The following is a 15137-nucleotide window of genomic DNA, read 5'->3' on the forward strand; positions in this document are numbered from 1 at the left end:
ATAAAAATTGTTAAGACCATGTTATTAAGTTACATATGACAAGCACTGAAGTAGTAGAAAAGCCACATTCATGTTGCTTAACTGTTTCTACGTATTCTCTATCATGAGTTAGATGAGGCAGCAATTCCCTATTTATTTCCCTATTTATTCCTAAGGAATAAATAATTTCTATATTTATTCCTATAGGAATAAATAATACAAAATGTATACAACTATAACACACCTCAACAATAAAGTGCCTTTTACTGTTTTGTATTATTCAGGCAAAAAGTAAAACTTTAGATGTAATCTGTTTTCATTTTCTCCTCCTCAAATAGAAAAAAATAATAAAATAATAATAACACATAATATATATTATATATAATATATAACGATATAATATATTATATACAATAAATAACTATATTTTAATTAAATAATTTATTATTATTATTATTATTATTGTTGTTGTTGTTGTTGTTGTTGTTATTATTATTATTATTATTATTATTTTACTTTATACTAAGGGCAATACAATAACAGTAGATATCAAACATTTCAAATACTGCAGTCTGTAATTTAGATTTAAGATATGGCCTAGATCAAATATATATTATTGACCAAATGATGGGAAAGGTGATCTGCTTTTCTGTCTGCATTAGGAAAAAATGTGAAAAATATTCCTTAGAGCTTCCACAAAAAGTTATGCAGAACTAAAAGAATAAATTAAAAGTCATATTGAAATTCTGTCTTAACCACAGTAAACACTCCTTTTTCTCTGTTGCAGCTTGAATCATACATATTAAGTATGGTTAAATGAATTAAAATGAATAAATAAAGTTTCTTTGTATATTGCTTACAGTGTTCCCATAAAACTGAAGTTAGATAAAGTAAATACTGAAAGCAGTTTTACCTTTGCATGACATGCGGTTTTTTTGAAGGTTGTAGCCTACTGTACAAACACAGGTCCTGGTGGTTTCTGATGTAGGTAAACAGAGCTGGGAACATCCGCCATTGTTTAACTGACAAGAATTGCTGCCTAGAACATAACAGGGGAGAAGACACAAGAGGCAGCAAAATTTTAACAGTATAATCCTGACTAAAAATGAGTGTTGTCATCAATTTATTAATATTAACAGAACCAAATTTTGTTCAGGTAAAGTCTTTGCAGTGGAAATATGCACAAAATACTTCAGGCTATACTATTATTCATGCATTTTGTCATGCTACAGTCATAGTATTTTACCTGTGCACTGAGTTGTGTTTCTTTTTTTCCCTTCACCGTTACAAATAACATTTTTTTGAATAATGCCTTTTTTATAGAAAAAACATATGATAAAACTGAAAATGTCATATTAAGTTTATGAATAGCAATACTGAAATCTCACTAACTTTAGTCCAGAAGGCATATCTTATTCAAGACCATCAGCAAAACATGGATCATATTTTATTAATTCAAATGGTATACTAATCTTGCATCTTCATGAACTACCACTTGTCTAGTATACTTTACACACACTCCAATGTGATCTCATAGCTCTCTGATCCTACTTCTTAATTAGAACATTTCATTTTAATACATACTTTTTAATAAGATGTACAATGAACTTTGTACAAAGTACAATAAATACAACTCAGTAATTTGAAGCATCACGAAGAAACACTTAAGTCAACTATGACATACAAGGAATTAGTTGACTGCAAGTTACCAAACCCATATGAATCTAAGCAGTACTTATTGCATTTATTTCTGTATTCGTAACTTTGAGATATTTCTTCATCTGAAGTCATAAATATGCACTAATGATTGAACTATACGAATACGAAAGACACCTGAGACATCAACCATTCTGTGATTCTTCAACATTTAAAACTAAGGGCAAGACTTCCAAAGCACATTTGGTATTTCCTAGATTTGGTAAAATGGCAAGTGTTCAAGGGAAGAGCTCAATATGGAACTGAATTAATAACATTGGGCCCTGAAAATGAGGGCTGAGAATAATGAAACTAATCTCACATTTTCATAGACTTCTTGATGGACATCTTGAGCATGACAAACTGGTGATGAATATGTGATCTTTGAGAGAAAAGGTTGAAATTCCTATGGAGCAAATCTGTTGATTAACTTTTCCATGGCTAACTGTAATTTTAATGACTAACCACCCTGACTGAATCTTAATCATTCAAATAAAAGATTTTAGAACACCCAAATGATGCGTATCTAAGATTTGGGTCTGACTGCTGATGCACACATAAGTCATACATGCAAAAGCAAGTTATTGCCACCTTTAAGAACACTTTATTCATACCTGTGCCCTTTGTAGCATTCATCTCCCATTCAAAAGTGGAAGAAAAAAGGTTAAAAAAAAAAAAGGTAAAACTTAAATGGCTTTGTCAACACACAAAGCTCTAATATACGATCTAATATAGTGGAAGAAGTGGAGCAGCCCCAAAAGCCTTTCTTTCACACTTGTGTTCTGTGAGATGATGTTAGAAGTTCTAAAATTAGTTATAGAAGATTAATAATGATAAAAATAGCAAATTATGTAGATCAATATACAATTCTAGTATATCAGTTAGTGTATTTACCAAGTATAAAGGTGGCGTCCAACCAGGGAGAAATTTCTGAGTGAAAAATCTAGCAACTGTACAATGAGAAAACATGGTGTGACTTTCAACTGCAATAGAAAAAAAGCAGAACCCTCTTGTTTCTAAGTAACTTATTTTACAGACTTAAAATATTTGTATTAATCCTCTGCTTTAGGTCAAAATCAGTGTTATTGTTAAGGATCTTGAGTCCCACTGTGTTAAGTGGTCTTAGGATCACACAAATGTATTTGGTCAACGTAGGACTTTTATCTTGTTGTAGTACCCAACAACGGATAAGCCTCAGTGCCAGATTTCTCAAATGAAATGTGACCCTTGTTCACCAAGAAATAGAATGCTGGGTTAGTAACAAGAACACTTTATGAGATATAACCTTCATACTGCAAATATAAGGAGACACCAAATGTTCAACACAACACAATGTATCTAACAAAGACACCAACTCTACTTAAGCACAAGTCTTGTGTACGTTAATAAAACCAGATATTAAATATTTCTCCCTACCTAAAAGCTAGCTAATGAGATCTTTGGACTACATATTGTCCATCAGACAGCATAGCTCCATGCTTAGACTACTTATTTTCCACCAAATATCAGACGCTTTAGCTCCATCCTGTGTTCTTTTGGAAGCTTCTCCACAAAACGAAATCATTTGTAGATCTCATCGTCATCACTTTCAGTGCAACCATCAGCACTTTGAAAGCAGCTGGAATCAGAAATAATCTCTTTCTAAAGAATCTCCCAAATGTTTTCATCTCTAATCACCTCCAAATTCATAAAACTGTGTGCATGATCCCAAATTACACTTTTTCTTATTATTTTAATTCCCACTTTGCCATCTAAGTTTTGGCAGGATTAGTAATATTCCCCCATTTTGTTGTTGTCTAAATTTTGATTTATACTGCCATAATTTCTGTCAATTTAAATGAATTAAGCTGTCTTAAAACCAATAGATAATTTAGAATATTAACAAATTCTCTGTTAATACTTTATTTGTTTAAACTTTCAAAAATTTGAGACTGTTTACACACCTGCTCTTATTTTCTGACCAAAAATTTTAAACTTAGACTTTAAGGAACTCCAACACTCATTACAGCATGAACTGTGGAAAACATCTAATAAATTAAAACACATCAGGCAGATGTACTAAATCAATGATCTTATATTCAATAATTTATTCAATAATTAAATATTTTAAAGTATTTTATAACGGAATTATAATGAAATGAATGTTACTGTGTTCAAAGAATGGATGGAAAATAACACAAGAAAAGGTACTACGTAACCTAAGAGCTGGTTAAATGTGCTTAAAATTTTACATACCTTGCTGTGCTGCCTTATCATACACTTTCATATGCACAACACCTGAAGTTTTGTTTCGTAGGACAGCTGGGTTTCTTCCATCTCTTTTGTTACATGTACCAATCTGAGCTAAATTCTGGTCTGCCCACCAAAGCTTTTTATCTGTAAAATTTTCAAAATTTTAAAATTAAGAGGAACATTATTGAATTACTTATGTTTGAAATCTAAGGGGAGATGGAGGATTTTCAATGTAATTTTCAATGTAATTTTCAGATCAATTGTAGGCAAAAATTACTCAAAGAACAAATTAAATGTTTCTTTAAAAAATAAATAAATAATAATAATAATAACAATAACAACAATAATAACAATTTTGGTCTTTTTTTTTTTTTTTTTCTCTATAGGTGAAATATTTTCACATATTATGAAGTGGAAAACCTGTGAATTATATCCAATTTATAACTGAAAGTTACAAAACATTACTCACATATCAAATACTATTGCTAAACAGGGTTTGTTCTCAGAGTTTGATATAACCATTCATTATGTACATAGAGATGACAGGAACTCATGTTTTAGGCATTCACTGTCTTGATTGCTCAAATTAATAAGTATTAGAATTATTATAAAAATTAGTAAGAATCTTGTAAGTGACTAAGAAATTATTGAAAACACCAACTTACATTAATAATAAACATTTTTAATCATAAGTTACATGAGATATTAAAATAACAGAAAAAAAAAGTCATACTATGGACATACTAGCATAAAAATTCAAATCATCCTCATCAATCCACATATACAGAATATGTAAGTGGCATGAAGGACTTGTCAAAAATTAATAACAGAAAATTCTCACAGGATGCACAATTGCAGCATATTTTTCAAGGGTGGGATTTAAAGTGACTTGAGTCACAAATATTTTGTTTAAATGTAGACAGTATTTTTAGACAGTATTTTAAGTGAAATGATGATAGAAACACTACATTTGAACATTTTCCTGTAGCCATATCAGTTATTGTGGAATGTGAAATTTCCTTAAAAATAGATTAAGATACAAATGTCATAGTGATGCAAAAATAATGCGCTTCATAACAATTAAAACAACAGTGTAGGAAGACAAGCTATTTGAAAGAAATTTCAAGGAACTGAAATATATACATGAGATGTATATTGTCTCCATGTCACTTACTTCACTTCAGGAAATTTTTTTTGGTGAAATATCATTTAAATAACAACATTAGATAATGTTTAGTTTTGTTCAGAAAACTACAACATTCATCAATGCCATTTTTCATCATACAACTTTGAGACTGACTCTTCATCTGCTGGATTGCAAGTAGCTCTGCAGTTAAAGAGCTTCCGCAGTTAAAGAGCTTGTTAGCATTATATTCATCTAACAAAAGCTAACAAGATGCCCTAGTGTTGATGGTTTAGGTCAATATAAACTATGTTACCTCAAACCTTTACTGGGGCAATATTCCTACCAAGTTTTTAATACTTCATGTTTCTTGCAGCTATATAAGTGGGCTACAATAGAGGTCACAACAAGCACAGAGCCAAAAGAAACAAAACAAAACAAAGATGACTTATCAAGAAACACATCAAGAGCAAATAATGCAAACAGAAGAAAAGTATATGAAATATACACTTGAAAACCTTCCCAGCAGCTCTTGTAGAACACTTTTATTCCCTATTGCTAAGGCTTAGAAGACAGAAAAGACTGAAACGAGAGGAAATCAGAACTCCAGAAATGCACTTAAGTAAGTCTTCTCGCTATTTCTTTATATTTCTATCCATATAAAAAGCCTCAGTTATTAGCTTTTTTATAGCTCTGAAGGATGACATCAAGACCTTATAAAAACTTTCCACACCACCTACTTCCTGCCCAAAGAAAACACTGGGATGACAATGGCTCTGTAGTATGGCATAGCTTCTGGGACAGCTACTGGCAGGGACTAGTAAAGTATCAAAAACTAGGGATACCCAAGGACTGCTCACCCTTGCTCCACATCTGAGACTATCAAAACTTCAGAATCACGGTATTGAAATCAACCATGACATGCTTTTGTGACTAGCCATGTGCCAAGAGAGGAAAAAAAAAGTGTTTAAATTTCGCACACACAGGCATTAGCATTACACATTGAATGTGAGATGATTTGTTTAGTGTAAACTAACATCTTCTACATAAATATTCTTCCACGAGGTATGTGGCAATAACTCAGAATAGTTCAATCTACAGCAAAGTGAAGAATGCACTGAAATTACAAAAGTGTGTTACTGAAAGGCAAGTAAGCTTCTGTCAGATCAAAAATAATAATAATAATGCTTACTGTCTAATTTTAAGACTAAACACTAGCTAATGTAAACTTACTTCCAAAATGAGAACTCAGCTAATTCTTTCCAACACAATGTTCACAGTGAAGAGCTCCTTACCTAACTAATGCCAAGTCCTTCAGTTGTTTCCCTTATAACATAATCTTTTCATTTTTTATCACAATTAATTTCAGCCAGCTTGTTCCCATCTATTCATCAATCTCAATGGTTGCTGGAAGCAAAGCAAAATAGTCCTTTCCTGTCTGGTAGAGACTGAAACACAGAGCATACCAAACATACAGAAAACACTTAGCCAATGCTAACTCTTAATGTCATCCTTCAGACATTGCATAAAAGCATTATTTCAGCGAAGAATTTCCTGATATTTCTAGTCAGCCAAACAAATCCAATGCAAAGCACTGCTAACCGTTTCTATGAGGTGCAACAGGAACATCAATATCCCGTATATAATTTTTCACAATAAATGTGTAAGTTATTTCTGCTAGTTGCTAATTACTATTAAAAAAAAAAAAAAAAAACAATGCAAAGATAACACAATCTTTATCAAAACACAGATTTCCTTATGAAGGACAACTGAAGAACATGTATATGTCATACTTTCTCAACAAGCTCACAAGCCACCCAGTACAAACTCTTGTCTGCCTGAGCCCCAGTATACTGCAAAATAGCTGAGTGATTGAATGGTCAAATCCCTTTCATTTGCTGGCAAACATATACTGGTCAGCTTATCACTTTACGAACAGCTCCAGAGAGGCAACAGCACGTGCTTTGTTTTGACACAGAGAAGACAGAGAATGGAGTGGAGAGAAAAAAAAGTGTAGACACTTAAAAATATGAGAGGAAAACGGGGTATTGTGATAGCAAAAATTGGAATTGAGAACAGAGGAAGGTCCTTGCAGCAGAATGGGGCAGAAGATGAGGAGAAAAACTGATCTGAGCTCTTAGGATAAAGGAAGATGTGGAGTTTTCCACTGAAAGCATTACTGGGAGAAAAATAGAGAGAAAAAACAAAGTTACTGTGTTTTTAAGATGCAGGAGACAGGAAACCAGTCTTCACTCTTCACCAGTTTCACTTCTGCTGCAGAAGCTGCTCATTTGAGGGTACTTGTACAGAAAATCCTAAATTAAAATGCCTACCTAATGGAAATTCTACTGATTTTACCCTGTAGAATAATTTTTTTTTTTACAAGTGAACAAATTTGATGTTAATGCTTTCAATTTTTAATTAAAAACAAATAATAATCAATAAGTAACAAATCATGGAAAAAACGAAAAGCAGACTCTACCTTCCAAAGCATCACGATATAATTTTATGTAGCTTTTTCAAACTCTAACTCCAATGAACTAATGCCCAAACACTGACATGAAAACCATAGCCAAACTTGTTTCATGTCCTGAACACATTTCTCCTCAATGCCTCTAGAATATACACAGATCTTTGATGTGATGGCCTCCAAGTATGAGGCTGACATGTAAGTTCCACAGTCTGTAATGTATTTCACAGTACCAGTTTCTCGCTTTCCCTCAAAACAGTAAGATGATCTCCTTCCAACTCATTGCAGGTTGTTTCTATTGACTTAGTGAAGTCAGCCACCTTTGTGACTGGCTCTGTAGTTTATCACTTCAGAAAGATACAAATTTTTATGTTATAAACTTGAAGCTATACTTCTGCCCCAACCCTCAGCCACAGATGATTTCCTATATTTGCATTAATAAATAAGTTTAATCAATTTTGTTGGCAAATTTAATCAAGCAAATAAAACGTAGTCCTGGTACTACCTTTCTAGTAAGCTTTAGTAAAGAAGCAAGGTTTCATTCACCTATCTGTTATATTCTCTCAGTTTAAAAAAGTGTCATAAAAGCAAGTTCTAGTAACTCCCTTCTACTCTCAGCCTTTTGGAAAAGTTGCCACTTTAATAGCATCTTACCTCAGATTTAGACTTGACCAACAGTCTTGAGGGCAATAAAATATGGGTCTCATATGAATATTAAATTTAACCAAGAAAGGTAAAGGTAAAACAACAGAGAAAGTAAAAGAAATTATAGCAGATCTCTGAATTTCTTCAGAATTACCTTCACTTTCCTATGTGTATTTTTAAACTGGAAGAATGTACATGGTAGTATATGGACATGTTTAGGTTAATAAAATATACAGCTTTGCAGTGAGTTAACATTTCACTCATGACACTTAAAATATTAATGACTGTGAAATACTATCTTGCAGCAATGTTCTACATGAAGAAAAAAATATGAACATTTCCTTTTTTTTCTCCAAATAGCTATGTATCTTTTAAAGATCTTAAATGAAATAATTAAATGGAGCAAGTCCATATAATTGCAAGTTTAACATCATCAGTATTTTCATTCCAGAAAGACAAAGTTATTACTGCAGATGAACTAGAAGTAAAACACTGTATCAAAAAACTTTTAATCTTTGGGAACACTGCATTTCCAAGAAATATTGTGTGTTAACTTCATTTCCAGTTCATGTTCCTATCAGTTAAATGAATTGTTGCCTATGATGCAGTTTTAATATTTAAGACAATTAATATAGAGAGCCAGATAGCTGAGTGTTTCATGATGAAAGTTGCAGACCTGAAAAATAATTTCCATTGCAGTAACTGTACTTCCACAAAATAATATAAACTTTGAAAATATAAAGGAAGAAAAGCATTTACTGAGTGGTTTGCACATGTATGTTTTGACAGAACAGTCTACAGAATTGAAATATTCTGAATATGAAGATTTGGAGACATAAATGGAAATCTCCAGTGAAACTGAGAAGGTGGTCGGGCACTGGAACAGGCTTCTCAAGGCAGTGGTTGTGGCACCGAGCTGCTGGAGTTCAAGAAGCATTTGGACAATGCTCTCAGACATAGGGTCTGATTTTGGGGTGGTCCTGTGTGGAGCCAGGAACTGGACTAAGTGATCCTTGTGGGTCCCTTCCAACTTGGCATACTCTATGTTAATTTTATTTCTATATTAATTTTAAATGAAATTTATCATCCTACACATCCAAAGGTGCTAGAATTTACTGACTGAAAAGATCGGCCTGTGATATCTTTCTGTTAAATTAATAGTAGCTTATAAAAATCTTTTGAACAAGAAATTACTGTGCTCAATTTTGATGGCATGAATTATAACAACAAAAAAGACTTAGATGTGAGTTAAGAATATAGTGGTAACTGAATGATATAGTCCACGTGAAAATTGGAGGGCTTTTGTTTGTTTGTGTGTTTTGTTACATGAGATTATGACCCACAATAATGGATTGTCTATCCTATAAGCTTAGTTCAGCTTTTTCCATGAAATAATTTTACATATGTTGAATGGAGCTTTGATCTCGGCTGCATGGGGCTTTGAGCAACCTGGTCTAGTGGAAGGTGTCCCTCCCCATGGCAGGGGCTTGGAATTAGATGATCTTTAAGGTCCCTTTCAACTCATACCATTCTATGATTCTAAGATATTTCAGTATTCAAAACCTGTATTTCAGCATTAATCACATTAGCCAATTAAATAATTTTGGCATTGACTGTCGTGTGCATGGTATATATCAGAACCTACAGTTTTATGTATCAAAACCCACCCATAAAATTAGCTATAAAGCTGGAGTACAGAAAGAGAGCAAAATGTATACAATTTTGATGTTTTGTAGCATTTACTACAAAGAGGTGACCAAATTCTTAGGCGTTTCTTTAGTATTTTTGTGTGAAACTCATGTTTGGCTATGGTTTAACAGCCTACCAAAACTGCAATCTGATGACTATCTCTGGAGAGCAAACAGGCATAATCCCCAAATAACCAACTTTGCATATTCTTTTACCATGAGATGAAAGCATGACATTTGCTTAATCAGTAGGTTCAATCAGCACTAATTATCCTTAACACATAGTTTCCTTTCTCCCTTTAGGTATTAGCATAGAGCCAAACCATTTCTGTATCACCAACAGGATGTTCAGTGATGTGCCTCTTTAGCTTACTATGTTACTAGATGAAGCAATTGCTGCTCAAGGGAATAGCATCTAGACAATTTCCATCAGTGATGTCAGACGTGTAAGATCATAGAGTTCTTTTTTTCCTCCCTTCACAACAGACTCAAGAAATAGAGAATGAATCAGCACAACACAAATTCATTACTAGCCCTTAGAGTACTGGACTGCAAATGCAGAGGTTATGTAGTTTCCTACGACATCTATAATAAATTAAAAATCTATATTAAAAAGTACAAATCAAAACAGATCACAAGAGAATAGCCAAAATACACTTCATAATAATTCTTTTATCTTCTTCTTCCACCCTTGTTAACATGAAACCTGGATAAATACTATTTAGAAATATAACTTGCAAGATCTTTCTGAGCTAGTATTCATTTTTATATAGCACAGAGGTTTTATGGTGCACTACAAGATTTTGAAAGAGATATGGATACAATATGGGGAATTAAAGGAGAAAGGCAATCTGAAAATTTAAGGAGATGAAACTCATGCAAATCTGGTCATTTCAGATGTATTTTAAAACAATAATAATCAATTTTTGAACTACAGGCCTCTTGAAGAAGAATCTCTTAAAACTACCAACCAAGAAGCATTAACTGGTATTAGCTGTTCAGTTGTAAAATCATAGATTTATAAAGGTTGGAAAAGACCTTCAAGATTATCTGGTCAAACCATCCTCCAACCCCCAATATTACAGACTTAGATCTAAAAAATACAGGTTTTAGTTGTTTGAAAACCACTGGATATGTGATACCTACCACAACACCGACTCACACACACACACACACACAAAAAGGTTATTCATTAGGCTGAATTAATCTGTTTCTATTTTTTAAATAAATTGATTATTATGCAAACCCACTTGGCTAGCATAAAAACAATTTTCTTCTAGAAAATAGCAAAGAAGAAATAGCAACTCTATTTGAAATCTTTAAATATCAAACTCAAGTTAAATGATTTGTTTGATTATGCTAACAAGAATGTTGCTCGATCACTAATTACAATCTTGTTGCTGAAACTGTGTTATCATATATATTAAAATTGTTGTATTTATCCATTTTGTTGGGTAATTAGCATTAAGCACAGCAACATATTGGGAAACAGCAATTTCAAATGCCAAAAACTGCTACACTAGCATTGTGGACAGTCCTTTGGAGATTTCAAGCAGTACTCCGAATGCAAATTTTGATGGACCATTAGTTTTCATTAATGATAGTTTGAGTATTTATGGAAGACAACTATGTACTGTACTTAGAACTGGGCAAATTGCCTAGATATATTTCATATATTAATGCTAATGTAATGAATGGTGTTACAGCAATTAGAAGACTGATGACTTGGAAAATTAAGGTGTATGTATTTGAAGTTTCCCGATCTAAGCAGCCCCTTTGATTTCACAGTTACATTCAGCAAAGTCACAGCTTCCACCATTTGAGTTACTTGAAATGGATTGTAGTGGTTTTTTTTTAAACTCTGTGTAATGAAAATGAAAAAAAAAAAAACAAAAAAAAGGAAGAAAAATCAAACAACCAATATATCAACTAACCATATGACTTAGAGTAAATGTCAGCACAAATATATTTTAGTAATATGAACCAAGATGTTCTGTCTAAAATTAAATACTGTAATTGTTATTGTCTGCTTGTTTATTTGGTCGCACACCTTGATGGCTGTATTATATACAGTTTGTGTTGAGAAGAGATTGTTCTAATATCTGCATTCCTTTTGGAGAAGCTAATATATATCTCCAATTTGGTTGCATTGCTGAATGACTTTCAATAGAATATTATGCACTCATAGAATCATTCACTATGTTCAGTTACTGTATTTTATGCTACTGAAGAATGACAAGGGAAATGTTACTATTTATCACCATAGAACATTTCCTTTGAGGTTTCTACTATATCATATTCCAATTTTCTAATTAAGTGAGCTGGATTTTGTGTAAACTACTTCTGTGAGGACCTGATACAAAATCCATCCAAATATCTCTCATGGAAGATTTCAACATCATTTTCTTCTCAGCTACAACCTTACAGTAACTAATCAATACTTCTCTAGCAGTGTTCAATTTTTGATTTAGGGACATTCAAGGAAGACTACATCAATTTGGAAATATTTTAGATATTACTGCAAGCCCCTTTGTAATCAAAATCTTGCTGTATAATGACTCTGCTCATCAATCCAGAAATACATAAAATTCTCACACAGGAGTAAATTTCCAGCGAGTTTCAGTTAGAGTCAAGGAACCATAATCACAAAGCATCTTGGAAGACAGGAAATGAGACTTTATACAGAATGCCAAATACAGCTATGTAATTTGATTACACAGAGACAGGAGCTACCAGGAAAAGTGCCAAAATCAAATATGGAATATCATACCTTAAACTCAGTCAAATCTTAAGACAAGTATAGAAAATGTTTTCTCATTTTCTAAATCTTGAAAAGAGTACCACTGTAGATTCTCTCACATGGAACATCCCAAGCTTCTGTAAAAGTAGATATATTCTGTATCAACCTGTAAATGGTGTCTGTAGTAGGTGTTAAAAATTATGCATGGAAATGAGTATGATGAATTAGAAAAGCTTGTAAAAGACCACAAGAAACTTCACAGGAGTTGAACACAATAAAATGAATTGTCAGTACAGTGGCAGAAGAAAACTGCCATTGACCACATGCAAGACAATGAACAGTGGGAGGTACTGTACAAAGTATTAACATATATTTCTGAATAGTAATTTAATTAAAAAACAACTGATGTTGCACTCACTGACTTGCACAGAGGGAATGTGCTTTTGCAAAAAAAAGTTGGGAAGAGCAGACCAGAAAATGTGACTTCATCATGGATTGATAGCAACATCTTTGTAAGATGTTGCTGGGCAAAATTAAATTTTTATATGTCTAAGGGCAAGGGAAAACTAGCAATTTTGTATATATTCAAACATTTTGCTTTCATATGGAATATAATTTTCATCTCTTACATATCATACATCAAAAAAGAAGTGGCAAAGGCAGGAACCAGAAGACTAGGAATTCTGGAGCTTAGCATATGGAAAATAAATGACTGACACTGTTGAGTAGAAAAACAATAAGTAGAAGATCCAAAATACAGAAAGATGTGAATTACGTAGCTTGTTTCCATTTCTCTCAAAGATAAACCTTGTCATCAACTTTTTTGTTAGCATGATTTTAAAGGATCTAATAGTCAGAAAATGTTAATCAGAGTCTGGAAAGGACAGTAAATACCTAAAACAGTAGCAGTTAGCTTCCAAACAGTTTACAGTGGTTAGTTACAAAAAATTTTCAGGATTGTAAACTATAAGAAAATCTCCTTAAATGTCCTGGAAATTGTCAAAAGACGTGTTAGTTTTCTGAGCAAAAAGCTGGCCAGACAGCTGCCCTCTGTAAGAACCAGGGCTATCTCATCACATTATGGTCACTGTAATAAAACCAACTAGTTCTGTCTTCGCAATGAATTGAGATTCCCTCCAATCTTTCCTGGTTTTAGCTGTTTAGAACAATAATGTTTCTAACAATCAAAAATAACTGACCAAAGTATTATGACCTGTCGAGACTACTTTACCACAAGTGTCCGAAAATACTGAACTCCATCTCTTCTATCTGCCCCAGTGGAAATATAGATCAATGATATGACATGATATGATCATAACATAATATTAACAAAAAATTGAAGTTCTCCAAAATACTGCTTTTATCTGGATAGGTACCAAATGCTGAAGACAGAAAAATGCAAAAGATAGCAAAAGCCTACAGGACTCTAACACTGAGCGGAACCCAAATGCCAGAAAACGGTTAAGATTTTTGGCACATACGTCATGTCTATTTTCATTTTAGTTGCTAAACATTAACTACCCCCCCCCCAAAAAAAAAAAAAAAAGAAAAAGGTTTTTTCTGCTCTGACTTGTTTTACACACAAAAATGTGTAAATATAAGAAGCTGATATAAAGCTATCATCACTTCAAGAAAATAGATGGATGTTCCACAGAATAAAAATACACAGGAGAAACAAATACAGAAATCTTTCATGTTTTTCAGTCAGAGCATGCAATACTGTATCAATAAAAACAATACTGTATCAATACACTCATACTGAAATGTCATATTGCAGTTTATCAAAACTATGGCTCCTAAATAAGACAAAACAAAAAAGCAGAACAAACAGAAAAAAATAAACACATATTGTGTTTATCAATTTTGAGTAGGAAGGCTTGTCATCACCCACAAAAACAACGTACCACAAACTAGTGATATTGTATGAATATATGTTTAAAAACTAAGCTGTAGAAGTTCTTGCCTCTCCACACCGGCAAAAAATCTACTTTCATACAAACACAAATGAAACACTCTCTTTAAATGATAGCTGTAAACTCTTTATTCTATATCCCAAATGGATCATCACTGCTGTAGCTTCTGTGAAGCACAGATAAAGACAATACCATATATGTTTCAGTGACAGTATTGGACAAATGTTCTTTACAACATCTCATATTAAAGACCTTCAACAGTTCCCTGAAGTAAAGGTCATCCGTTCATTCAATTCAGAGTCACAATCAAATAAATGAAAGATGATTTTTCCATATTAACATTCATGACTCCTTCTGACACAAAACTTGCTTTTGTTTATGAATGCATATATAAAAAACATCCCCTCTCTAACTGATTTTGACAGCATTTACAGCTCAATACTGGCCAAATAGTTTCACAATAAAAACTTCTTTAAGCAGCTTTTACTTTAAAATATAACAACTTACACTGTGTGTATAAAGTCTTTGGGGTTCCTTTGAAGAATTTTTCAAAATTACACCAGCTATATGTGCACTATACAGTTAATCAAATAAAATACATTTTTAAAGAGACTGGTAGTTGATGAGTCAACTATACCAACAAAAATCTAGT

General features: G+C 32.7%; 1 protein-coding gene across 1 annotated transcript in view; it reads right to left on the bottom strand.

Moving 5' to 3' along the window:
• The window catches only part of LRP1B (LDL receptor related protein 1B), a gene marked incomplete at both ends in the record, with an annotated part of 669864 nt that overhangs the window by 164740 nt on the left and 489987 nt on the right, over positions 1-15137 (bottom strand). Inside the window, 2 exons of the mRNA XM_084288908.1 lie at positions 893-1014; positions 3906-4050. Of these exons, the coding sequence (XP_084145034.1) occupies positions 893-1014; positions 3906-4050 (267 nt within the window). The remainder of the gene's footprint in view (positions 1-892; positions 1015-3905; positions 4051-15137) is intronic.

Source organism: Netta rufina (assembly GCF_964035555.1).
Source record: "Netta rufina genome assembly, chromosome: 6".
Classification (NCBI taxonomy): Eukaryota; Metazoa; Chordata; class Aves; order Anseriformes; family Anatidae; genus Netta; species Netta rufina.